This window comes from Hydra viridissima, unplaced genomic scaffold (genome assembly GCF_058129835.1).
Source record: "Hydra viridissima isolate aposymbiotic clone 2 unplaced genomic scaffold, HvirCarnegie_v1 scaffold_10, whole genome shotgun sequence".
Taxonomy (NCBI): Eukaryota; Metazoa; Cnidaria; class Hydrozoa; order Anthoathecata; family Hydridae; genus Hydra; species Hydra viridissima.
The window spans coordinates 17,279,868-17,307,451 of record NW_028324309.1 but is presented as its reverse complement, the minus strand read 5'-3'; the positions used below and the strand labels follow the sequence as shown (position 1 = coordinate 17,307,451).

At 29.7% G+C, this 27,584-nt stretch overlaps 2 protein-coding genes and 1 non-coding gene across 3 annotated transcripts; 1 reads left to right on the top strand and 2 right to left on the bottom strand.

Moving 5' to 3' along the window:
- The first annotated feature begins 40 nt into the window (after positions 1 to 40).
- Positions 41 to 10,401, top strand: LOC145182239 (bridge-like lipid transfer protein family member 3B). The gene is made up of 10 exons (XM_090100406.1): positions 41 to 284; positions 2,411 to 2,573; positions 2,708 to 2,746; positions 3,302 to 3,390; positions 5,118 to 5,388; positions 5,670 to 6,308; positions 6,506 to 6,707; positions 6,869 to 6,975; positions 7,062 to 7,142; positions 7,233 to 10,401. Exons 1-10 carry the CDS (start codon positions 241 to 243, stop codon positions 9,924 to 9,926), a joined length of 4,329 nt encoding a protein of 1,442 aa, XP_089956532.1. The 5' UTR covers positions 41 to 240; the 3' UTR covers positions 9,927 to 10,401.
- A 10,393-nt stretch (positions 10,402 to 20,794) lies between these two features.
- Trnap-ugg (transfer RNA proline (anticodon UGG)) lies at positions 20,795 to 20,866 on the bottom strand. Its single transcript has one exon. It is a non-coding gene; the product is annotated as a tRNA-Pro (tRNA).
- Positions 20,867 to 20,892: 26 nt separating this feature from the next.
- On the bottom strand, positions 20,893 to 22,221 carry LOC145181935 (protein boule-like). The gene is made up of 5 exons (XM_080057144.2): positions 22,064 to 22,221; positions 21,836 to 21,904; positions 21,631 to 21,721; positions 21,330 to 21,442; positions 20,893 to 21,146 (listed from the first exon to the last, which is right to left on the bottom strand). The coding sequence occupies exons 1-5, from the start codon at positions 22,064 to 22,066 to the stop codon at positions 20,979 to 20,981; spliced, it is 444 nt and encodes a 147-aa protein (XP_079913270.2). The 5' UTR covers positions 22,067 to 22,221; the 3' UTR covers positions 20,893 to 20,978.
- Positions 22,222 to 27,584: the final 5,363 nt, after the last annotated feature.

Genomic DNA, 27,584 nt, shown 5'->3' with positions numbered 1-27,584 from the left:
TTAATTTGTTTGTTTTTTTGTTTTTTTTTTAAAAAAACTCGCGATCCGGGCTAATAAAAACCTAAACGGGAATTATCTGAGTTCGTCTTATCAAGTCATAGCATGTATCCAAAAAATGTTTTATAAAAAGTTCATTTGCTTTGTTGCATTGTTAGTAAAAAGCAAATCTATTAACTCCACATTGTTTGATATGTTTGAAGTCCTTTATTCTATATTATGTCTTAGACAAGGAAATAGTTGATGGCTTCATGGGCAAAGAATCAAATAACGAAGCAACTGACAAAGTGAGCTATAAACAGATACATACTTTTAAATTTCTTTCTAAATATGTTACTGGATTTAAAGAGCTTAATAGAACTTGATGCTAATCATCTTAAGTATATAAACCATAAACAAAATTATCGAGAGTATAATTTCTTAAAGGATAGAGCAAAGGTTTCAACACCATTAGTTTATCCTTTATCTACATTCTCTCTCTAAAGCATGTATGACAAAGATTTATAACTTCAATGTAAAAGAAAGGAGATGTTAAATGTTATGGTAGTTATCAACATTTTCAATTTTTGAATACTAATTTTTAAAGTTGATATTTGTTTTTAACATTTTTGTTTTTTTATGTGTTATGTCATCAAAGTAAAAATTAATTGTTGTGAGTTAAATTTATAAAAATGAATGCAATAAATATATTTAATTTTCTATTTATGATTGAACAGATTTGCATGCTTTTATAGCAACACATCATTAGAGAAAAAAATAAATAAGTTTAACAATTCTGCTGTATATCTTATCTTGCTTTTTGAAGCTTTTTCTTTTAGTAAATGTTTATTTATTTAGTATTAGCTAATTTCTTAATGAATTTATAACAACTTTTCTAGTTTTTTAAGTTATATTACCCCTCTAATTTATCTTGATTTTATTGGGAAATATTTTGATTTAAGGGTATTTACATTTAAAAACTATATAAGCAATTCCCAAGTTGCAATTTACAAAATCTATGAAAGTAATGCATATTTTTTGAAGCAGCCATTATCTCTAATGATTTTGTGCTTTGCAAAGAAATTTGACTTATTCTTAATTTTCATCTATAAAAATCTGTTTTACACTGCTAATACATTTATATAAGCTAATCAATCATTTATTTAGGATGCCTTAAGTTTAATTTAATTGACGATTTTTTTTTTTTTTTTGTAATTAGCAATTTTTCAAAATTTTTTACAAAATGTGCAAAGTTAACTAGAGGTCAAGTTAGCTTTGTACAACAATAACAATGTTAGTATAACTTTATGATACATATGGATTTGAAAGACTAATAGTTCTAAGGTTAGTTTGATTAAAGATAAAAGATCAATTTTAGTATTTTTTTGCTCAATAAAGTAACACACACACATATGTGTGTGTGTGTGTGTGTCTGTGTCTGTGTGTGTGTAAGTGAAAACAACCTTGTTAAAAACAAAAAACATAAAAATAAGTTCAAAAACTTGTAAAACAAGAATTTTTTAATAAGTTTTTTACAAGTTTTTATATGTTCAAGAGCCCCCATTGAAAGTCTAAATCAGGCACTTTTAAAGTTTCCTAGTTTTGTTTATTTTTTGTGGCTCCCTGAAAAAAAAACATAACATTATTCCATTCATAGAAATTATCTTTTTTATTTCTAAGACTACTTCATGCTTTTAAAGTTTTCTCTAATGATTTTACATAGGCACCATTTTTCCTGACAATTATATCACCAGAAAAGAAATTCATCTTAATATATAAAGACACCAAACATTGTTTTAAATACATGCAGGAACATAAAGCTTTTTTTTTTCATTTATTAATTCCTACAGGTTCCAAATATTTAAATTTGTTCTGCAAAAAAGTCTTAAAGTTGTCATCTACAGCTTCTTTATCATAAGATTCCCTTAATCTAAATTTTGCAATCTTCCCAACATTGTGCAAAGTAAGGGACTTTTGTTATTTTTAATTGGATAGCTTAAAGAAATTCCTTCAAAAAATGCAAAAAACTTTAACCACCACACTTTAAAAATTAGCTTTTGTCAGATAGAAAAATAGTTTAATTATTTAAAATGAAACATTAAAAAATTTAGAAAAAGAATAAGTTTAAAAAAAGTAAGCTAAAAAAATAAAACAATTGGGAGGAAGTAAATTTTGCAACTTGTTCATATAAAAATATCATTTTTAAAGTGCTCCTCTTTCTATGTGGATATACATAATTATCTATTCTTTGTGTGAATGTGTTTGATTGTGACGAAGAACTTTAAAAATCTGTATTTAGTGTAGTTTTAAATGAAAGTTACGAGCAACCAGCAAGCAAACATTTTTTTATGAAGTAATAAGTTTTTACTTAGATTTGCAAAGAACCTTGTGTTATTTATTTTTTGAGGTTATGAAGTAATAAGTTTTTACTTAGATTTGCAAAGAATCTTGATCCAAACTCAATAAGCTTGAAATTTTTCAAAGGAGAAGGAGAGCTTACGAATCTTGAACTAGATGAAAGAGTGCTCTCAGAGCTTTTAGAATTCCCTCCATGGCTGCAGCTAACTAAAGTGACTTGTAATAAAATTTCTGCCAAAGTGAGTTCTTCTTTCCTAAATCAAATCAAATTTTGTTATGCAATTTTTAAGTTAAAGTTAATAGAATTTTTTTGTCAAAATTTTGTGTTTGTTTTCTAAATATGAATATATAAATTAGTAATATTTTTTTAAAGGTGCCTTGGACAAGTTTAAAATCTGATCCAATACGTCTGGTGAGTAACAAAGTTAAATGAACAAATAAAACTTTACAATTAAACTCACGTAAGCATGACAACAGAGTAGTTAGCATTGCTACTAAGCAACTTCAATCATCATTACTAATCTTCACTCATAATTGCTAATCAAAATGTGTTAGCTATTGTAGTATAAGTTAGAATTGCTATTCAAGCCAATATCACTGAAGGTCTGTGAAGATCCTCAATTTTTTTAAAATTCCTTACAAACTTTTTAACCAAAAAATGAGTGAAAATTAATCTGCAGAAAATAAGCACAATAAGAAATTTTTGGTAAAATTTATAAAAATATTGAGAAAAAAGTTATTTTTGAATATCTTCCTACAGGTGGCTGTAAAATATCGTAAGTTGGGTACAAGTGGCTGAAATTTATCGTATAGAAAAATATCATGAAATTATGAAGGAGTGTTTAGAAATGAAATACATTAAATTTAAACAGCACAATTATTGTTTGTTACTTTCTGTTTTATTTTGTTAACTTATTGTTAAAATTTCGGTGTGCTATGTAATGATTTTTTGCATTAAACTTTTAAGCGCTTGGATTGTGTTGAAGTACAGATTGTTGCATCAGAAACTGCAAGAGAAAAAGTAGCAAACTTACCTGTTTTTTCTTCAAACAATGGGTAATTTTAAAAATCCATGTTTTATATATATATATATATATATATATATATATATATATATATATATATATATATATAAAAAGACCACACTGGAAAAATGATCAACCTACATTTTTATTGTTTTGAGTAAATTAGATTTTAAACTTTAAAAAACCACAGCTCACTAATTTTTAAGCTAAATATCTGTGTAATTTGATAGGTTTTCCAGTTATATAGTCAATTATTATATAGTTAAACTGCAGCCTAATATAACAGGAGCAAAACCCCAAAAAAAGCAAAAATGTAGCTTGATCATTTTTCCAGTGTGGTCTTCATATATATATAGATTTAGATTTTTTTTTTTCCTATTTTCAATAAAAATTTTTCCTACATTAACTTTGCATTGGTTTTATACTAAAAAATACAGTTATGTTTTAAAATTTTAGCAAGCACAATAATAAAATAAATCAATAAAAATGTTTAAAATCAAAATTGGCACAACAAGAAACAAAGCTAGTATTTAAAATGTCCCCCCCCCCCCCCTTCCCCACATACTTTTTGCAAGTTATGGATCTCTTTTGCAAGTTATGGATCTCTTTTGCATTGGACTTTTTCACCAAATGACATCTGAATCTTGTTTTATACTATTTATGTAACTTTTTTAGACTTTGTCCAACCAAACTCAATTAGATTTTATTGGATTCAAAACTTGTGTTTAAGCGTTTTGGGTGACCAGAGAATTAAATTAATTTCGTTTTGCTGAAGCTGCTACCATTTGTTAGGGAGAAATTAAAGCACCAGTTGAATTTGTACCCTGATGTTTGGCAGCTTTAATTAAGGTTAAAAGAGGTCTAACAATAATATTGAAATTGGACTCCTTGATTAACTTCTTTTCTTATTTTTTTCTTAATTTATTTTTTTTATTTTTATGAAAAAAATCTGGTTGAGTTAATTTATGTGTGGTACTAAAAGTCTAAAAAAAAAGCATTGTTTTAATGTTTGGTCCTTTGGTAGTTTAATTTTTTTTTTTTAGAAAATAATAAACTTTGGTTTTCATCTTATTAACCTTTTTCTATTATTTGACTATTGTTCTAATATTGTATTCTAATATTGTATTCTAATATTGGACTATTAACCAACAAAAAAAAAGGCAAAAAAATCTGTTTATTCAACGTCTACATTAAACCTCTAAATTTTTGTGAACATTTTTCTGTTAAACTTTTTTTTATTAGTTGCTATAATTTAAATAACTGATATTAAAATGTTGTTAAAAACATAAAATTTATAGGGCAGGTTTTTTATAAAGATATCATTGAAAAAAAGTTGTAACAAGTGTTTATTAAGTACAAAATAATGTAACAGTTAAAAAATAACAGCATGATTTAGTTCTTGAGGTCAGTTTTAGGTTTAGATTGATTATATGGCTTGTTTGAGGAATTGTTTTAACAGATTGATCTCTCATCGAATTGTTTTAACAGATTGATCCCTCATCGTTTTCTGTCAATTGTTTACTAACCTAATGAGTTTGAATCATATAGGGAGATCATTATTTGATTAATTGGTTTTGTAAGCAGAAAATTTGAGGGTGTTGTCAAAGATAAAAAGATCCTAGTACTAAATTAATGATATCAGCTTTTTTAATAATTGCTTAATATTTATTTCCATACTGTGTTTAATATGTATATCCAGAGAGTTGTAGTTACTTAATAGTGTTTACTATTTTGATCAAAAAAAGTATTTTTTTACAGCAAACCAACCAAATATGGATTTGCAGAACGAGTCCTTGATGGGATGTATATTTCGATTAATACAGTTTTGGTTGCTTTTACATCTGCTGGATTTAAGGCATCTGTGAATATATCTCGAATTGTTATCCAAAGCACTACACCTGACTGGCAGCAAGCAAGTAGCTTGAGGGTAACAAGGTTGAAGGATGAAGTAAGAGGTGAAGTGTTGACTTTCAAAGAAATCAGGTGGGGAACAATGAAGGTGGATGCAGATGCAGCTTACAAGCCAGAGGTTATTTAGTATTATTTTATTTATATATCTTATTATTTCATAATCACAATTTTTGCAAAATCTTGTTGTTGTTTTTTTTTCTCACTAAGTAAAAAATTTTTGTTCAGAAATATACTTTAACCATTATTTTAATGTAAATGGCAAAATTAAATAATGTTAGAGTATTGGAGAGAAAAAGATATTTGTGACATGGAAAAATAACAATGTTAATCTAGCTTTTTGTAGTTAGGTATTCTTTCATGGTGATAATATTTGATGAAAGATCTCTATATGTGTTTTAGTCAAAGGATGTCTTTTCCACTCCTCTCCGCCTTATCACTAATAACAGTGTTATTCGCTTAGTGATCAAAAAAAGGCTATCTGATTGTACAATGATTGCTTCCAAATTAGCTATCATACTTGATGACATATTATGGGTATTAACACAATCTCAACTGCTTAAGTTTTCTAGTTTTGTACAATATCTGATAAAACTTAGAAGCCAATTCCTTCCAATATCACAAGGAAGCATGCCAATCCCTCAAAGAGTTGAATCTACACCAACACAGACTCAAGGTCAAGTCAGCCAGGACAATGTTTTTTCAGCCTATAACCTGACTGAGACTTCTATACATTTACGAACTCATCAAGTTGATCTGCACTTATGTGATGATAGTAGTCTAAATGGCAATCAATCTAAAGAACCTGCTGATAATTATTTCGACGAAGCAGGAGCTGCTCTACAAATTTCACTAACCAATATTTCGTTAGATCATTGTCCCTATCATGTTGCAGGAAGTCATAGAAGTGCGGTTAGAATTGACGATCAAGTTGCGTATCAGAGAAAACAATGGGCGCATCAGCTAATGACAAATTTTCGTGAAACAGAAGGGAAAATACGAAAGACATCTCATAATTCTGCAGCACCACATGGAGCTCAGGTATATTGCCAAAGTTGCCATGAAATTTTTTTTAGCTTCTTTCATGATCTCGTTTCTTTCATGAAAACAATTTTTATTCAACTTGATCATTAGATATGCATAACTTAATTTTGTCTTTTTTTTTTTTTTAAATTTTTCAAATTTCGAATTTTCGAACTGCTTTGCAATTTGTTTAAAATACTTGATTTACATTTTAGCGCCAAAGAGAGGTTCTATATGAAAGTTTCTTTGTTGTCAACTGCTCTGACTTTCAAATTATGCAAGTAACCACAAGTAAGACAATGGAAAATAAACCTTTTTTATCCTCAGAGAAAGAAGCTTTGTTTTTGCCTAAAGAAATGCCAGCTATTTATATTGATCACTCGATGTATTATTATGCCCAGACCAATAACTTACCAGGTACAAAAAAAATTATGCGCGTATATATTTTAAGTTTTTTTTTTTTTCTAAAATAGAATGGTAACATTAAGCTATATATGATCGTAAAATGCTGATCGAACTTTAGAATTCATTTTGTTGAAAAATCCTTAAGATAAAATTTTTTTTTTTCCCTTTCAAAGTTCCCGTTCCAAATTTGTTTATCTCCTTAAACCCGACACAGTTGACGTTCCATCCGCTAACATGTATTTGGCTGAATAGATTTGCCCAAAGCGTCATTGCTGGCCTCGTATGTATTTTATTTGAAACTTTCGTTTTGAATTTTAGAGTTTTTTAAAGCAAATTTTTCTCGGTCTACGCAACGTCTAACTTTAGGATTGGACAAAAGAACTCATATCTCGAGAACCTGGGTTTGCTGAACACATCGAAATACGTCTGGAAGCTCTCATGCCAAAGGTTATTATTTTGCGCTTCGCGTGTTATTATTAAAGGTACGTTTAAACTGCGAAAAAATTTTCGTTTAATTGCGAAAACGTTTTTATCTAGATTCATATACCTTTGATGGAGTTTCCTGATCTCCATCACTCCAAAGAGCGCCCGAAAAGCATTCAAATTCAAATTTCGCAAGCTGTCGTCTCAAATTGCCGCGTAGGTGAGAAATGTACTCAGCCGGACATTTTAAACGACTTGCAAAATTTTATTGGTTCAAGGCATTATGCTGATATGACATGTTTTCCTAATATTGAATCAGATACTTCGCCAATCTCTAACTCAACTTGGCTAAATGATTATAGTATCAACTATCATCAACTTCATAACTTGACTAAGAGAGACAAAGGCTTGTATGAACGTTTACGACAACAAAATAACCTACCTAAGGAGATATGGTGTATTTGGTTTGATCAGTTTTGGATCGAATTTACAGGAATCGAGAAAGCTTGTGGTAGGCCAGTTCCTTTTGTACATGCATTTCCATTAAGACTGTGGTTTTGTCAAAACGTTACTTATGTAAAAAATGACGAAAAATTGTCACTTACTAAACCTAACGACGTCAGTACAACAGAGCCGAATGAGCACGAGTTTAAAAAGATGCATGTCGTATATGACGCTCAAAATTCACACCATTGTCCTGTCGAGTCGGTCGTTTTAGAAAGTTGCTCAAATCTAGAAATCTCGAACAACCCAAAGTTTAGTAAATCCGCGACACCACTTCAACTCCAAAATTGTAAAAAGAGAAACGTTCCACAATCGAAATTTTACATTCAAAACTATTTTGACGAAGATGTGAAAGGATTCGATGTTTTACGAGTTAGCCATTCTGAGAGTGATTTGTTCACTCTTTCGGATAACTGCAATGCAAGTGATACACATTCACTGAATGACTATGGTGAAAATTATCAACAGGACGTACCACCTCCGCCGTACACATCTAAAGGTGATAACACTCCTCGTCTCATAAGAAATAAGAGTGTAACTTCTTTACCCCCAGAATACTTAGAGTGTGATCATTCCTCCTCAACTATAAAAACGGCGGAGATTAAAGAGGACAATTCAATTCTTGAAAGCGAGAATGCAGCGATTGGAATACTTTTCTCCGTATCCAAAGCTATAAAAGTTCAAATAGACCATTTTCAGCTGCTTTTCTTGCTTCGGGTCGGTGAATTGTTCACTTCGGTATCTGAACGAATTGCAATAGATAATCTGCGTTCTAAAGATAACGGTCAGAGTCCTTTAAAAGAAAATGAAAGCGAAATTGTAGTGTTTAATGTGTCCGTACCTAACGTAGTGATAGATCTCATTCTTTCTCCTTGCAATGGTATTGATCCCATTCAACGTCTTCCGTTATTTGATAGAGTTCGTTTTGAGAGGGAACGGGCGAGAAACGGGGGGACACTTGGTACATCGTCAAACATTTTGCCTCTCAGAAAAATGGATGCCTCGAATTCGTTATCAGTAGATGGAAAAGAGAATTCCCCCAACGCTCAAAATGTTTGCGAATCAGAAGGTTTGTATACGGAACGTTTGCTCTTAAGAAATGAAGACGCCCCTGAACGTAGTTTGTTAAACGAAAGTGCATCGTATTTGACTTCAGCTACTAATTTATCATGTCATCAATCTCCGTCTGAAATCCTAAACTTATCTTCTCATCAAACCCCACCTGAAATCCTTAATGTATCTTCTGCTGATAACTTTAACAATGGTGCATTTTATACTAAAAATCTCGATTATTTTGAAAGTCAAAATGTAGGTGGAAATTTTGGTGTTGACGACTATTCGAGAATGATTTTTGAATCTCAATTGAAGGGAGTTCGCGATGCTGAAGTACAAGTTGGCGATTCTCTTTATGATTCTATGTCGCAATCAGTAAATCAATTAGTATCCGTTTTACGCGTTCGTATTGGGGCGGTCACTGTTGGTTTACAGGTTAATGGAAATAATAGTGTCATAAAATTAGCGGCCGAAACATTAGCTTTAAATGAACTGGGAAATTTAAACTACTCTCAGATATTAGATACTCGTGGGAATTTAGGAGAGGATCGCTCTGACGATAAAAATACAGTGAACATGAGCGCCATCACCGGGGAAGGAGCTCTAAAAATACGAATAACCTCAGGAAGCCAGTCTTCCCACGAGGAAGACGCAGACTTGGGTTTTGCAGAAATTCGCATGGAAGCATTAGTGGCCGCGTTACTCATGTCAACTTTAGATAATCTTGCGGAGTTTGCCGAAGATGAATTTATTATCCCTCAAATGTCTTTTAACCTCTGTATTACTAATTCAGATATATCTTTATACGACGATAAACCCCGACGATATTTATCTGCCATTAAACCTCCTCCTATACAAATGATAATTGAAGAACTGCGCGTATCTCGTGATAAGAACGGAATAATAACTTTTAATCAAACATTAAAAAATTCTGTGGCTGAAGAAGAAAACACTAACTTAGTAAATGTTGCAACATCGTACAGCAGTTGCGAACGCACAACCATTAACAGCATAACAATTACTGATGCAATAAATCAACATGTCGATGAGTTAATCGGTGAGAACGCGCGTCTTCTAGACGAATTAAAAGTGGTTAATGCTAAAGTTATCGGACTTCACATGGAGCGCGAATCCCTCCTTAAAGTCATCGACAAGCTGCAACACGAACTCATTTATTCAAACAAAGAAAATGATGGTTTGCAGCGTCGAATAAGATCAGTGATAGGTAAAAATAAAGAAAATTTTGTATAATTGTATAAAAATAAATTATTAAACATTGTCTCGATCATTTAACATATCACGAGGTGGCTCGCTACTTTTTCTTTAACAAATATTAATCTAGTTTTAATTGATAATTATTTACAAATGCTTCGTCTATGCCATTTACAGAAATTTTTATTATTAGAGAGCGATTTACACAAATTTTTATGATTAGACTGTCATTTTACACGAATTTTTTGAATTACGCTTTTGTTAATTTATAAATTGATTTTCTCTAGTAACAGCTCTATTTCTACACTCAATCCTATTTCTACATTTAATCCTAGTCCCTTCAAATACTCTCTTTACTGTCTAGTTTTCACCAATCATGTACTTTCATGATGAATTTAACGAGTGAACGGAATTGTTTTTTGTATGTTCTTTTTTCCGGTTAATAAATTATTTTTTTCCGGTTAAAAAATTATTTTTTTGTTTGAATTCAGTTTTCAGTAAACTTCAAATATTCTCCAGTGTCTTTTTTTTTTTTTTTTAAACTAAGTGACGCAGTGGCTGTTGGAATCTGCCATTTTTAAATCTTTGAAGATATTTCATCAAACATTCGAATCTAGATGTGACAAATGGTAAATAACAGATTTGTTTAGGTACATATTCTCGAAAAAGAGAGTTAATGGCATAAAACCTTTTTGCCTTTTTTTCTGACTTTGAAATTTTTGAAAATACTGTTTTCGTGCCTTCAAATGCGAGTTAGAAAAATGCTTATTAAATCTGACCTACTGGCAGCATCCACATGAAAGTTGGTGGATATGTAACAGGTGCTTATGTTTATGATTAGATAAAATTTCATGCAAATATCTTGCATGGTCATCGATTTATTGGTATTCTAGTCTTCACTTTTATCTCATTTCGAAACTTTCTGTCCAAAACACTTAATATAAATGATAGGCTTTCAATCAGCCTCTTTATTTTTTCTTCGCAACACTTTTTTATGACACATCAAAGCATGCACCAAGTTAATTAATTTATATTAAGTTATTTTATATCAATTTTTTTTTTTTTTAATTGCTTAATGAAGTGTTGAAAATAACGAGAACATGTAAGAAAAATTGTGTTCTGAAAGGAAGCAAAATACTCATGCAATTGCTAAAATAGATTGTGTCTGTAATTTAATGCTATTCTACCATGTAAATCATGTATTATGTAAAAATGAAAAAAGCTGCTATATATGGACCGTTTATTTTGAAATTGATGTAAGTCCATTCTTTCTGCTTTCGAGATATTTAAAGGTTAGCATTTTAGTCCATTAAAAAATATGCATAAGTTGTACTAAGTTTGGAAATATCTCTACGAATTTAGAAATGTGTAATTTGATTACGTAAATGACTTGCATGTCAATTTAACTAAAATAACATATTCTTTCAGGGTCGTAAAAGGACTTACACCACTTTCATAATTATTGAATTGTAAAAATCAATAAATTTCAATGATCAAAAATTAATTTTCACTTGAAATACATTGTTTTGTTCTGATTTTCTTTATTAAAAAAAATAATAACAAGAAATAAAAAATAGTGTTTTTTTAATTCTCAACGTTAAGCGAGCCTGACATTAGTTACTGGCTTTTATGTAGGCTCATTATGTAGAAGTGTTTTGAAATATTTATGATGCACAGGAGGTATATAAGGCAATAGCTGCATCATATCCTTATATTTTTCGTGTGTAATGGGTCTGGGATTTATATAAAAAGACTTTAGCGCAATTCTTTCAAACTATGGTGGTCTCCCTCGAACGATTGGTGATAAGTCTAAAGTCTTAAATTCTGTATCCTCCATCGATGTTTTATATAAAATAGTATATGATGGACTTTTACAAAGTCTCAGCCAACATATTTTCAGCCAGTTTACCTTTACTCTTTCAGTATTTTTTTTTTCTTTTTTGAATTGCATTTTCTAGACATTTTGTTGAAATAAAGTTCTCACGTTTCATTTTGTACAAATTAAATTTATCATTTTGTACAAATTAAACTTATTATTTCGTCGACATTGTTTTATAATCTCATAGTAATCCTCAGGATTGTACAAGAAATTCTTTTTTCGTAATGCCATTTCTATAACACCAAAATCTGCATCGTTTGGTAAATACGAATGCCCAGAAAGCAAAAATTTATGGTCGATGGTCGATTTCAATGTTATTTTCCGATGACTAGACAACTCTTAACCACATCAATGCCATTTGAATACTTTGATTTTGCCCAGTGCACATATCACTGTAAGCTATAACATGATTTTGGGTCGTCACATTTTGTAAATGTCTCAGGCAACAAGATGCAATTTCCTGCGATCCCCTAGACGCAGTAATTTCGTCCCACACATACATAAAAACTTTACCGTCGTGAAAATTATGGAATCCCTCGTTTAAAACATACATATTCCGCTTATAATATGCGATCGAAACGGATAATTTTGGACATGGTAAGGCTTTTCGTAAATCGAAAGAAAAGGCAAAATACCCTACTGGATTTTCTGTTGCTAGAATTTTATCTTCTTGTAAAGCCTTTCTTGCTAATTCGGCATTTTTTAAAGTGAACATCGTGTCTTTGTACAAGAGTCGTCTTTTCTTCGTCACTGTTTGTTGTCTGAGCTTTCACGTTAAAGAAATCTTTCACACGTGTCTCGGCGTGGTTGATAGAAATATAACTTAACATCTCTTTTAAAATTTTTTCCTGTATGTCCATTCATTAACTGCAATTTGATTAATTTCCACACATTTTTCTAAGTATAAATTAAACATTTTGTTTATGTTCATTTCAGGGTTCAAATACTTTCGTTCTTAATTTTGGGATCGAGTGTAATGATTCTCTAAAGCCGGAAAACTTTTCATGCGTTTTCTTTTTATGTTTCGTTTGAATTATCTTTTGCTTTTAGGATGCGATCAATCCGTCCCGTAGATATTTTAAAAGTATTTACAAAAAATTTCTTACATAATAAAATGTTTTCACGAGGAGTGCTCAAGTGAAATTTATACACATTAGTCCTCAAAGTTCCCGCATAATTTCTTCTTCTTTTTACAGGATAACTATGAACACTTCCATAGAGAAATAAGTTTTGTTTATCAAAGTCGCTCATATTCCAAAATTGTTGAAAAATCTTTTTACGTTCTGCTTCATTAATGCGTTCTACACATTTTTTTTGAACAATTACAATTTTTATTTTCACATTTTTTTTCTGGAATCATTTTACCAATTTTTGTACAATATTCTTTTCCGGAATTTCGCTTAGTTTTACTTATTCTTTGGGCATATTGTCCTTTATTTTCTTTTGCAGAATCGACCCTGCAAGCACACAACGTCGAAACAACGTTGAAATGATCGACGTTGATCAACGTTATTTCAACGATGTTTCAACGTTGTGTGCTTGCTGGGGAAGTTTTGGGTATATGAAACATTATCCTCATCTGATGTACATTCTAGCTCTATAATTCTTCTTCTTTTTGTAATTTTCTTTAAACATGTGTTTTTATTAGTGGAATTATCCTCATCCTCCGATTGTAAGACTACTCTTTTGTTTATATTTATGGGCTTTAATTCTGTGTGATTTTACATTTACAATAGAATAAAATAAATATGTTAAACTATAGTAAAATAATGATCTATTATTACTTCCTACCTGTATCACTATCTGATGTTAATATGAAATTATCTATTTTTTATAGAATAAAAGTAAGTAATTGTAAAAAATATACTGTCAAAATAATACTGATAACAATGCGTTGTTTTAGACAAACATTTTGCTGATTTGCAATTACGCAAATTCTCGGGACATGTTAAAACATGTAATGTTAAGCACTTCTGTGGCTAACGGTTTTTTCATTCTATCCTATCCGTCGAATTACGCTTTTGCGTAATTTGACTGATAAACTTTTTGTAAGTGCTTTATGAGTAATTCTAAAGAAAATGGACTTACACCATTTTCATAATCAATTGTCTTGGAATTTCATTTATCAACGAATTTTAAATTGATCAAAGCATATGGATATGTTTAAATACTAACTGTAAATTGTTTATAAATAAAAAGTGCACACTAAGTTAAATGTAAATTATGTGATTTCTAACATTTTTTGAACTTACACCACTTTCAAAATTGACTTACACCACTTTCAAAATAAACGGTCCATATATATATACATATATTTAATATATGAACTTCAATTAATACGAATTCTCTCAATACTAATTTTTTATTTTATCTAAGAAATTTTCGCTAGATTATTGATACTAGCATCTTCAGCTTTAATTACAAATTATTAATTAGATTAATTAGATTAAATAAAAACAAACTTTACCGGTAACGTCACTTTTTAATGGCTTCTTTAAATTAGGCTTTAATTGGGCTTTTTTAATATTACGTATTTATAAAAAATATGGCGTCCAGAATTGCGTTTTTACATATTGACCGTCATATAAATTCATACCTCCATTTTTAGGTCCGCATTTGTTGAACTGAATTTCGATTGCCTCTCGAACTTTTCTTTCAAATATTTTGGGTTCTACTTTTAACTATATATATATATATATATATATATATATATATATATATATATATATATATATATATATATATATATATATATATATATATATAATATATATATATATATATATATATATAGAGTTAAAAGTAGAACCCAAAATATTTGAAAGAAAAGTTAATATTAATAATACACATCAAATTATACGAATTCTCTAAATACAAATACTAATTTATTATTAGAAATTTTCGCTGGATTATGGTTACCAGCATCATCAGCTCGTAAAATTATTTTTTCAGCTCGTAAAATTTTATATATATATAGACAGATAGATAGATAGATAGATACTTGATAATAATAACAATAATATTCAAAAACCCCATTATTATGATATTTATTTGGCATTCAAATTTGCTTAAATAAATAAATATTTGAAATAATAAAATAGCTTTGTTTTTGTACTGACCTATTGGATGTAAGGCAATTAAACGATCAGTAAGTGACATGATTTAATTAAAAGAAGAACCTATGAAAAATTTTATAGTTTAAAGTTCGCTTAAAGATTGATTTGAGAACAGTAACTTGAATCAATTATGTCACGTGATTTCAATTAAAGTTACCACAATGTTGTAATCGAAAATTGATTTAACCACAAACGATTAAAACACCAAAATAATTAGGAAATCGTCATGATCCCATACTTAATAAAAAACAAGTCTTCTAAGCTAAAAAAAACCAAATGAAAGTTTCGGTTCATTATGGTAGTGCACAGTGGGTCAGGTGGCGGACAAAAATAAAAAAAAACATTCTCAAAAATGACATCATTGTATACCACTTTATAGCTTAAACATCCAGCTTTTATAAAATGTATATATTTTTGTATAATTATCATGCCGTTTGCATTTGAAGCTGCTGATAAAAAAGTTTTTTCTAATTTTTTTTTATAAATAATTTTTCAAATTTGATATTTTTTGTGTCATTAATAAGCACAAAGTAACAAATAATTTTTAAACCTCTCTTTTTACTGCATAATCCAAGTATTACCTTTCAGATGAGCTGTTGCAACACTATTTTCCACGTAAGTTATGTCAACTAAATTGATTTCAAATGATGACGTATTTAAAAAACTTTTTTAAGTCAAAATTTCACTCATAAAATCGAATACGTTTGCGGTCCAAGATGGTCCAGTATTTTGAGACATGAAGTACGTTGTCCAATATGTACATTATCAATATAAATTTGATTTATTATCCGCAGATGTCTGCATGGTTTTTATTGATGATTTTTACAAATTAAATGATGTATCCCACTTTATGTGGCGAAAGCATTATATGCATTTTATTCAAAGTGGTCATGCAATAATTGGGTCTCAGTGAGACTTATTTTAATAATTATGCATCTTAAAATACCTATTTATAATATTTTGTAAATATGTACATGTCGGATGGTTCAGGTACATCGAATGATGGAAATACTGGGAGAAGGTTTTTTTTGAGAATGCTCAAATAGTATCTGGATTTGAATTATGTTTAATGAAAATGATTTATGTTGTTAAAAACATTATCCTCAGGATTGCAAATCGATCCAGATGCTTTCCAAGTGTATCGTGTAAATGTTGCAAACAGATATGTTGAACTGTATTCATGGTATTATATGCCACAAAGTTTACATCGTATTTTATCACATGGACATGAAGTTGTACGACAATTTTCATTACCTGCTGGATTGCTTTCTGAAGAAGCTCAAGAATCACGCAACAAGGATTTTAAGAAATTTCGAGAGCATTTTTCACGCAAATGTTCCCAAAAAAAAACTAACATGGATGTTTTAAGAAGGCTACTTTGTTCCTCAGATCCACTTATCAGTAGTTATAGAAAATAAAAAGTTCAAGCAAAAAAGAAACCATTTGATCGAGAAGTGATGCAACTTTTAAAACCACCTTAATTTTCTAATCAATACCCTCTTGAATATTTAAGAAAATTGGTTTTTGTTAAAAATGTAAAAAAAAAATTTTTAACCGCAATTTTTCTATTATTATAAACACAAAAAGGTTTAAGCTTTAAGTTCTTTTTTTATATGGAGTAGGTAGTTTCAAGAAATGTAAAGTTGAGCCCATGAACTGTATAAAAACACCTAAAATTAGTAGTTGGGTATTTATTTAATTTTTCAAAAACATAAAGTAGTTTTCAATCAAACTGCCACATTAATATTAGTCTGGTTTAAAACTTCGTTGTTTTAAGAAAGTCACTTGAGCTAGCAACTATGCAAAATGAACGGTTGCTAGGTATTTCAGATGGCTCTATTAACCAAATAAAAGTTTCAACCGTGGGACTACATTCGTTGTAAGAAAAATACATAATCTGGTTATTTTGGGGGTAATACGATAAATATTTTAAAAGTTATTACTATTGTGCAGTTAGTATTAATTTTGGTAAATAAAATGTTGCTAAGCAATTTAGGTATCCATAGCAAGCAAGTATTTAAATTAACGTCACCGTTGAAACCGCAATCCTCAAGTTAGTAAACAGTGCAAAAATGGCTTTTAAATCTTTATTATATAACGAGTTACTAGTTTTGTCCAGTTAAAGTGAATTCTGGCCCACTGTGTAGTGGTTCGAACCGAAATTTCGACCGAAACAGAAAAAAAAAAAGGTTGTGGAAGTAGAAATTTCCGATTCGAAAGTTTCCATTCGCCACAATTAGCGGCAACATTTCAGCTTGACGATATTTTAATTACATAAGTATTTCTTATTATTAAAAAAGCGGACTTTAACAACGAGTTTTAATCGAATAAACCACAATTGTTACGACTACTTAAAGAATTTATTTTTTCTTTTTTAAAAAATTAAAAAAATTTTTGGAGTGCTTACGTGGTAAATAAAAACATACCGTGGTGTGGCCTAACAAAGGCCTATGCTTTAAGAAAGTCCTAATTTAAGAAATGACAAATTCGTATACATAAAATAAACATTTAGAGAAAAAAATTTAGTTTTTTTATCTACTAGATATCTGGTTAAAACAACAAAGTTATTTTCCGCAAATGTTTCTTTTTATATATACGAAATTGTTCATTTCTTAAATTAGGACTTTCTTAAATTAGGACTTTGTTAGGTCACACCACGGTATGTTTTTATTTAAAAAAATAAAAAGTTGGATTGTTCTCCTAACCGCCTGAGCCGTTTTTAACAACTTAATCTAAAAAATGGCGTTAAAAAATAGGCGATTATTAATTTTTATCAATATTTTAATCGATAAATTGAGAAAATACATTGCAAAATAGCTTAGCTTAACATTTAGTTATATCTAATACAAAATATTGTAAAATATCGAAAAGTTTTGAAAACCAAACGATATTTTATCGGAACGTATCGAATCATATCAAAACTAAAAAAATATCGTTATACATTTTTTAACGATAAATAATACGATATTTATCACTAAAAACGATAATGATACCGTGTATATCGAAAACCAAACGATATTTTATCGGAATTATATCGAAACATATCGGATCATACCAATTCATATCGAAACCCATTATCGTAAAAAATATCGGTTAGTTTCGATATTTCGATAACGATACGCAGGTGCTTAGTTTAAACGCGCTTATATTGGAAAACTCGTAACTCTTGTTAATTGATTGATTTCTCCTTGCTGTCTTTCGCATTTTCATCACTCAACAGCCTGCTATCGTTAGCATATTGTAATTGCATCTTTATTCTTTTTTTTATTTTGCAAAAAAAACTGCGTCTACGATTTGATTCAACCTTCAGCAATTTTCAACTGATAAATTTTTATCAAAAGATCATATTTTCATGAGTAAAAGAGCTGTCTCATCGAAAAGCAAATGGCAATTCATTGGCATGCTTAAAATGAAAATGAGTAATCGACAAATCGGCGAACACTTGAATATTTCTGAATTCAGCGTTTATACAACAATAAAAAGTTGCTTATCGACTGTTAGTGTCAATGATAAACCCCGAATTGGGCGCCAAAAAAAACTGTCAGCTCCTGATGAAAACATGCTTTATACGTCTAGCAGCCGCAACCCAAAAGTAGGAGTATCAGCTTTGAGTGCAGAAATCAATAGTTCACTTGTAGAGAAAAAAGTTAGTCGTACGACAATAAGTAAGTTATTGCGCAAAAAAGAAATAAATTCGTTTCATGCTGTAAGAAAGCCTATGTTGTCGTTAACCGATCGTCTAAAACGAAAAAAAATGGTGCAAAGAGAATTCAAGTTATTCAGTGGAACAATGAAAAATGAGTATCTTTAGCGATAAGTCGATTTTAGAAATTATTAACAGAAAAAACAAGAGATTTGTTCGTCGCAAAAATACGGACATATATTTGAAGCAACACACGCAGCTGTATTCAAAAAGGTGATGGCTCTGTCGGCATATGGGGATGCATATCAGGCTCAGGCGTTGGCTGTCATAAAATATACGAAACATTCAATTACCAATTGGCCAGCACGATCACCTGACTTAAACCCGATAGAAAATTTATGGAGCTTGATGGATTAACAACTAACAAAAAAGCAAATAACTCGTCACGAAATGCTTAAAATAGAATTAACAAAATTGTCGCTTGAAATACCGATCAAGATGATTTAAAACCTTATTGAATCAATGCCAAAGCGATTACGAGCATGTATCAAAAACAACGGGGGTCATATCATATTTGCATAACAAAAAATTAATAAGTGCGTTTAAACTTTTTATTGCACTGTCTTCTCATCAATTTTTTAATTATTTCTGTTTGATATTACATTTCAGAAAAGATTTTGTGTTTTTTCCTTTCAAAGTTGTGTTTTTTTCTTAATTAATAATTGGCTATGAAAAAAAAACAAAAAACAAAAAACGAAGACCTTGCATCAGATCTTCTCTTTGCACCAGTCAAAACTTTCCATAACATACAAAAAAAACAAGTGCGTTTAAACTTTCTGTACAAGGTGTATGAATCATATATATATTATTTGACAGAAATATTAGAGAATGAATTTTAATATATAAATCATATATCAGTGGAAAACTTAATAGGTAGTAAAAGAATAACCACATAAGAGCCACTGACAAAAATAATTATTTTATAAAGCATTAAGTTCATAAGAATGAGTAGGTCACTCATCATAATCACTCTCAAGCAAATTTAAGTACAGGTGTCTATAAAAGATTTGCGATTTCAGGAGACAATGGCTTTTTTCGACTAAACAATTACAATATATATATTTTTAAAATACAATTCATTTGTGATTTCGATATTTGTTTTGCGTTATCCCTACAGTGCAACAGCCGCAGAGTTTCGCGAAATTTTGTACTCAATTGATTATATTTTCTTGCCCATTTATAAAGATATCTTTTAAAGTTGGACCAAGTCGGACATAAAACTTTAAGTTATTGATTTTAAGATCATAGTAATACAATAAATCTATAAATAGATAGTGACACTTCTAGACAATTTATAAAATTCATGAATGAAATTTGGCTGTATTTCCTAAAAAGGAGTTATTTAGTTGCTATGAAGAAACCATTCTTTGGAGTTGAAAAAATTCAAAATATCTTATGAATAATTATTATATTTCAATTGCACATTTGTGTATTACATTTTTAAGCATTATCTTATGTTTTATATTAAGAAATGCTAGTTTTCTAGTCTTGTCCTAAAGCTCATATTTTATTTTTATATTGTACTTTATCATCCTTAGTATTGAATTTCTTTTAAAAAATTATTTTAGGTGTAAGGTATGGTAAATTTCATTTAATATTTCATTAAACTTTAGCTTAACGTAAAACCCGGAAAATTAAGTAATAGAGTTAATTTTTATTCTTTTATTGGTGTGCGATTTTAGGCAAAACTGAAAATTGTGTGGCCTTGGGGTAGGCAAAATTTATCTTTGATAATAAACCAACATAAAAATGATTGCTTTGTTTCTTTATTGTTGACAATTCAATCGTTTATTTATACAAATTTCATTGTGAAATTTATCGCTGTTAAAAAAAATTCACTTCGCCGCTATTGGTTGCTAAGTACTTTTGCCGCCTTGAGCTCAACCTCTTACAGTTTTCAAATTTGACCTACTCAGATGGGGGTAATTTAAAATTTTAAAATTTCGCTTACTCATTCTCGCTCAGGCTAACTTTTGAAGACTGACTTTGAAATTCAAGTCGAATATGAATTCAAAGTTTGTTTCTTGTATTCCATTGTCCTAAAACTTATTTAAAGACAACTTGGTGCGCATTTTGATTTTAACGATGTTTATGCTCAAAACCATTGAAAATCTCCTTTATTCTTTCCCCTCGCTGATCTCAGATTATCTAGGAGTTACGTTTGACCTTTTTCATTTACTTCGGGTTTAGTAAATCTGAGATAAAAATGGGGCTCAACCGGGATTCGAACCCGGGGCCTCTCGCACCCAAAGCGAGAATCATACCGCTAGACCATTGAGCCATGAAAGAGAGATAATTTAAAATTTTACTACTCAAAATTTTAAATTCGTTAATATATATAAAGTAAAAAATAATCAGTTGATGTAATATTTAAGATTCCATAGCAAATTATTTCAATGTTGGATGAAATACGTAGTTCCATGAACAGGCATCATTGTGTGTACTCTAGGATAAGGACAGACCATTACCGGCTGTGGTGGAGGAATCATTCGACATCGTACAGCAGGTTGTCGCTTGTTGCTTTGAACAACTACAACAGGCTCCCCGGGAGTGTCTGGGACCTAAATTCAAATTAATAATATTAACTAAAATCAATTTCTATTTTAAGTCTTTCTATTATAGAACTAGGAAAACTTAAATAAAAGAATGGTAACAGTTAGCATTTAAATTTGTTCTATTTTTGTTATTGCTCTTCATTTTCTGTTACAAAAAATCCTAAGTTGTAATAATAAATATAAAAATACCTGCTTCCTAACTGCTGGTCCAATATTAAGTTTTCTGCCGTTAAAAAATAATTCCCCAGCTTTCATAACTTCCACCACATCTTTTTCCGTATAGAAAGTCACAAAACCGTAGCCTGAAATTAAAAAATTAAATCAAAAAACGAAAAAACTCCATGCAAACTACAAAGTCCATTCCGGAATTTTGTTTGAACGTTGCAGTTTCAAAAAACATGCAAAAAGTACCGAAGTAAGAAATTGTAAACGATTCTGGCAAATAAAGAAAGAGTCGAAATATTTCCGATTCAATTGAAAACATGATAACCTCTTGAAAATCCACATTGCTTCATAACAACCTTTGCCTCCAACACTTTGCCGTATTTATCGAAATAGTTTGCTACTTCTTGCGCACTTGTCTGGAAAAAAAGAACGTTGGAATTTCCGATAACAATCAAAACATTAACAAAACATTTCTCTTTCAACTTCTAAATGAGTTTCAAAGGTTTAAAGATGAGCAAAAAATACGTTACTGTTTTTGGTAAGCCGCCGACAAATATTCTGTTCGGAAATCTCATACCGTGAATAAAGGTACAATTATCCTGTATGTAAATAAGGTATTTATAAGAAAAATAGAAAATCATTATTGAATATGTCCGGGCCTCATTTTTCTCTTTAGTTTCGGAGAATTATTTTGATCTGAATTTTCAAACTAAACGCGAGACATTTAATTTAAAAAAAGCTTATGAAAGTAAACTTACCATTTTCAGCAGATGGTTTGATAAGTTTTATTATATAAAATAAATAAGAGTCCTGAAATTTCTACGGATTAGAACGGACCAAATACAAGTTCCAGAACAAATGAAGTTTTTGTGAGGATACTCGTATTTAATACACTTGGTCTTCTTCGTAGTGTTAGTCTCCAGTGTAATTATTATAAATTTCACATAACCTTTTAACTCTCCTTCGTTGATACTTTATATTACATAAAAAAAATACCAGTCGACACAATGGATTACCGTTTACTACACACAAATTCATAAAAAATCCATAGTTTGCTAAAAAAATGCCACCTGAACAGGTGGTTTCTCCTAAAGTTACGTGCTTGCCATAACGTAAAATATTTAAATTTTTATGAATTACATCGCGAAAGTTGCACAAAAATCAGTGTTTTTAGTTGACCGAAGATTGCGCTCAATGCTTAGCACATATGTAACATTTGTTACCCAGGTTTACAAATTTTAAAAGCTCTAAATGTGCAGCTTATGTATGATTATATGAGATGAATCACTTATATATAAATGATTCCATCTCCTCCTTGCTCTCTGAGTTCGATAGGAAAAAACGAATATTTAAAGTTAAAAGTTCATTTTTATAATCAATTTTTTTTATTGTTACAAAATTTTTATGGAAACTCCTTTTTCATTCTTTAAAATGAAAATAAAGTCTGGAATTCTGAAAAGAAAAATATATAACTTGTTTTTAGAGGCGATGAGATTTTTTAGATTAAAAAAAACTTCATGAACAGTTTCAACGAAGACAAAAATTTTCCAATTTTATTTCGGGGCAAAAAAACTTAAGTTCAAAAATAAAATAAAAAACGCGTGGATAGCATTTATTAAAATATATTCTTCCTCCAGATCTTACCATTAGATACGAAGTATTTTTATATACCTTTATACGAAATCACAACGAAACGATAACGCCACGTTAACAGTTTATTTTATTGCAGGTGGCTTTATTATAGGTATTCATTTAGATTGTAGCTTTTTTTTAAAGAAATCGTGACTAATATCATTCGAATGATTCTCACAGATTCGTTGCCACCAGTACAGCACCCGATAGTTTTTAAAAGTATTGTAAAAAAAAAAAAAAAGTTTTTAAAACCGAGAAATAATAAACTTTTCTTCTGTAATAATAAAAATTTTAAACTGTTTTTTTAAAAATGTTATTTGTCGCTGAAATTAATATTCCATTTTTTCCCAAAAAAAAGCTTTAGATAAGAAAAATATGCATTTATCTAACAGAAAATTGTACAGTTGTTGAATATTTATGAATACTCTTCTCGATGTTAATGATAATAATAGAAGTTGTAATAAAAATCTTCATTAAATGCGCAGGGAAAAGATATTAGTTAACGGCTTACGTCGACATTTTGTTAGATTTGTAGACACGATTAACAAGCCGATTTCTGAAAAAAAAAACGTAAATTAATAGCGCGGAATTCAAAAAAACTCCACTTTATTAAATATCTTATACTTTTTATCATTTGCGGAATTCTCTTTTTATTTATCCCAAGGGATTTCAGTATTTTGGTTTTATTAATTAAAGTGAAATTTACAAAAGTAAAATTTATTTATTTACCAATTGTATAAGGTTTTTTTTTTGTTATTATTTCTTTTTTTTTTAATAACAAGAAAATATACCAATTGGTACTTTCCTGAATATCCGTAACCGCGCCGATTTATTTTCGAAAGCTTCACAAGATTTTTTCTGGCGCCAGCAGAGGTAAAATCACTGGTTGCGTTAGAGACGCTGTTTGGGATTTTGTTTCAGCAGGTGAACATCAAATTAATGTTGTCATCGGCGCCATCTGTTGTTGTTTTGTTCTTTTTTGCTTGTGGTTGTTTAGTGAATCAAGAGTTGCCAAAAGTGAACGCTTGAATTTAAACACTCAAACGAAGTACTGCGGTAGAAATTTTCTTTAACGTTTTTTCAAGAAATTTCCATATTAAGATCCCCCACCACATTTTTGACGACAACATACCCTTTGGCTAAGCAGCAACATCTTAAGAATTTTATGTTTTTGTTAAACTACCTGCTTGGTATGAATTGAATAAAAAATAATAGTAATAATAAAACGGACATCCGAAAAACACGTAAATATATCAGTATTTAAGTTTTTGAATTCACAAACTTTGATCTACAATTAGCATTTAAAGATATATATCGAATAGCATAACTTTGACGTGTTGGTAAAAGGAATTATTGAATACGAAGTCAAATATTAATGCAGAATTTAACAATTAGTTTTATTATGACAGGAAGTTAAAAAGAAAAGGGTCGCTGCGGTTTTCAAGTTTTTCTCAGTCGTTAAATTAAATCGATCAATAAAAACTTATTTTTCATTTTTCTAAAAATAAAACTAATGATTTTACTCTTCATGTAAGATAAATATTTTTAGGGTTTCGGAAAAAAAAATATGTAAAAAAATATTAATGATGCTTGGATTTTTTGTTGGGGTGGGAGTTATTGTAGGTTAGTTTTAGTCGAACTAAAATTAGTCGGCTAACATTTTAGTCTAACTAAAATCAGTTGACTAAAACAAGATTTAGACCTAAAAAAAACTGAATAACCAATACCATGAAAGTATATGAACAATTATTATGAAAATAATATGATTTATGACAAATAAATCAATTTAAAGACATTCATCAAAGTTTATTGTTTTTAAATACGTAATATAATTTGTGACAATTAGGTAATAAAAATGTTTTGTTTGTACCTAGTATTGTTCCAAATTTTCCTTTATTGAATTAAATAAAAATTGGTTTGAGAGCAGAACAACTCCGTCAAAAACAACTGATATTTTATACCGAAAACATGATTAGTTATTTGCATTTTAATAATAATTTTTCAAAGAAAAACAAAATTGAGAGTTCAACCAGACATATATTCAATTACACAATATAGAAATAATAAAAAACATTAATTGCCTAACTTTCTATTGCCTTATTGTTGTCACTGTAAATATCTGCGTTTTTATGAGTGTAGAACGAACCTCCTCAAGTCATTGCAGGTATTATAAAAAGGAAATCCGAAAATGCTTCTGCACATAACACACCTTTCAAAAACACGGCACCATTTTTTTTTTTATAAATTGATTTCAAATGTGTTTTATAATTTGTAATTCACTTCAATTAGATATTGAAAAAATCCAGATCTAAACCGCTTTTCATTGAAATTTAAAACAAGTACTTAATAATAACGGGGTACTAATTAGATAAGTTTTATTACAAATTTCCAAGTGTCACTTTTCTCCAAAAACCTGAAAAACTGTGAAAATCGAACCTTGAAATAGATGCCCTGCAGATAAAAATTGTAACTTACAGCAATTTGTAATTAAAAATATGGCGCTTAAACTACTTCACAGCTAACGCATAAAACAAGATTTTAAAAAAGTATTTTTTGGGTAATAGTGACAACATATTTTTCGCAAACTAAAAATTTAGTCGACTAAATTTAGTTGGACTAAAAAGTCAGTCGACTAATTTTAGTTATGCTAAAATGTCAGTCGACTAATTTTAGTTAAACTAAAAAGTTAGTCGACCAAATTTAGTTGCGGTTTTTTTAGTTAAGTTAGTTACAACTTTTAGTTTTGGTCACAACACTATTTTTTTGCCGTTTCGTGATCCATTGTGGAGTGTAGGATTGTTTCACGTTTCCATCTCTTTTAAGTCATCGTATTTTTAAACTAGTTTTTATTTTTCTTACAAATAAAAAAACCAGATAAAAAACATAAAAGAACGGCTCTGCTAAACAAAAGGGTGGTAGTTAAGAATTAATGATATTTAAATTTTCTTGATTAATAATTTCCTTTCGTTTAAGTCCCTGTGAACAGATCCATTCGACCTTTTAAAGAAGTTAGGTCTCTGACTTGATCACTTTATCATCAATAATCCATTTTTATTTCTTTTTTCTTTCAAGCTACTAAATTAAAATATTTTTCATTTATTTTTTATAATTATTACTTTTTTTTTGTCAACTCTTTGTCACAGATTTAAGTAAAATTCAAAAAAAAAATTTATTGTTTTAAAAAATAAAACCGTGTGTTTATAAAAGAAACGAAAGACCAAAAGCGAAGATGTAAGTTTAGAAGTTTTCGCTTTTAAATAAAAATGGAAGTTCGCGAGAGAATTTTGTGATTTTTAACCTTGTTGATTTTTTCTTGACGCTGTAATTATTAGTTAAGTGAGTTGTCAAAAACTTAAGCAAAATACATAGTTTCCCCTCCCCCAGTCCAGCTTTTATCCAATAGAAATATTTTTTTGTTCAGACCTTCTTTTCCCGTACGTTCTCGTCCAGAACTGAATGATTCTAAACCGTCTATCAGAAACTACTACTGTCAGCTATGACAGCTATGACTTCGTGATCAAGTCGGTAACAAGTAAACACAGCTAATTAACTCAAAAGATTTAAAAGGTTTCCGTTTGGAATGATGGAATTTTCTTAACAGAAAGGAAGAGTTTAAATAAGTATTCTGAAACAGTGTTGTTCTTTTCGCTTAATTTTTTGTAAAGTTGTGAAAGGCTAGTTTGAATTATCGGAATCTTGTGCATTCCTTCTATTGATTCGCAAAAATAATAATAGACAATTACTAAATCATAATTGCATGTTTAATACCGCTATGTCTGAATGCTATAAATGAAATAGAGTAACAGTAAATATAAATAAATGAAAAATACTTATAAAATATAACAATGAAACCGATCTGTAATTGATGATGCTAAGTATTAATCATTTGTAAAAATTTCTGGATTAAATGGCTCGATGTCCACTCGAAATCCAGGCTGTATACATGATTTCGTGTCCTGAAAACAAAGTTGAGACAGAAAATGGAGAAAAAGGCATAAAACCTTGGCGACCGACATACTAGCGCAACTATTACAGTGCATTCCGTCGTTCCATTTATGTGTGTGTGCACGCGTGCGTGCGTGTGTGTGTGATGTAATTTCAATTTTTTTCTTCTTTGATTTTGTGAGTCTTCAAAATAAAATGGTTTAGCAACAAGTCCTAATGAAAAGAAAAAATGCGTTCTGCGGTACCTGCAATCAATACAGTTTGCTCAGGTTCTATAATTCTAGAAGGAACCTCTGAGTTGTGTGTAATCACAGCGCTCAGCTAATAGTTCATGTAGCATTTATAATTTTGTAGTGCCTGTCTGATAAACTAATGCCTAAAAAATATTTTTTTTTAAAAATAAAATCAGCTGCCTACCATGTCAAAATTAAAATTTGTACTTATAAGTACAAACTTTAATTTTAATTTGCTTAAATTTAGTTTTTTTAACAATAGTGAAGAAAAAGTTTTTGTTTGGTTGTGCAGAAATCTCAAATTTCAAAAAATTAGCACTTGTTATACAATTTATGTACCCTTTAATTCTTAACTACCCAAAGCTGTGTGCTAGGAGGTTAGTAACATAACAGCATGGTTTTTTAGAATAAATATAATAAAATAAAAATTCTCAGTAAAACTATAGCTTTACTGAGAATTTTTTTTGTA

Excerpts from the sequence above, each read along its gene's own strand:
- LOC145182239 (XM_090100406.1), top strand. The coding sequence starts at position 241 with ATGGCTTCATGGGCAAAGAATCAAATAACGAAGCAACTGACAAA. Across the intron at positions 2,747-3,301 it reads AATCTGATCCAATACGTCTG|CGCTTGGATTGTGTTGAAGT; the intron begins GTGAGTAACAAA and ends TAAACTTTTAAG. Across the intron at positions 6,708-6,868 it reads CCAGACCAATAACTTACCAG|TTCCCGTTCCAAATTTGTTT; the intron begins GTACAAAAAAAA and ends TCCCTTTCAAAG.
- LOC145181935 (XM_080057144.2), bottom strand. Across the intron at positions 21,722-21,835 it reads TCGGCGGCTTACCAAAAACA|ACAAGTGCGCAAGAAGTAGC; the intron begins GTAACGTATTTT and ends CTTTTTTTCCAG. Across the intron at positions 21,443-21,630 it reads GCAATGTGGATTTTCAAGAG|GCTACGGTTTTGTGACTTTC; the intron begins GTTATCATGTTT and ends TTTTAATTTCAG.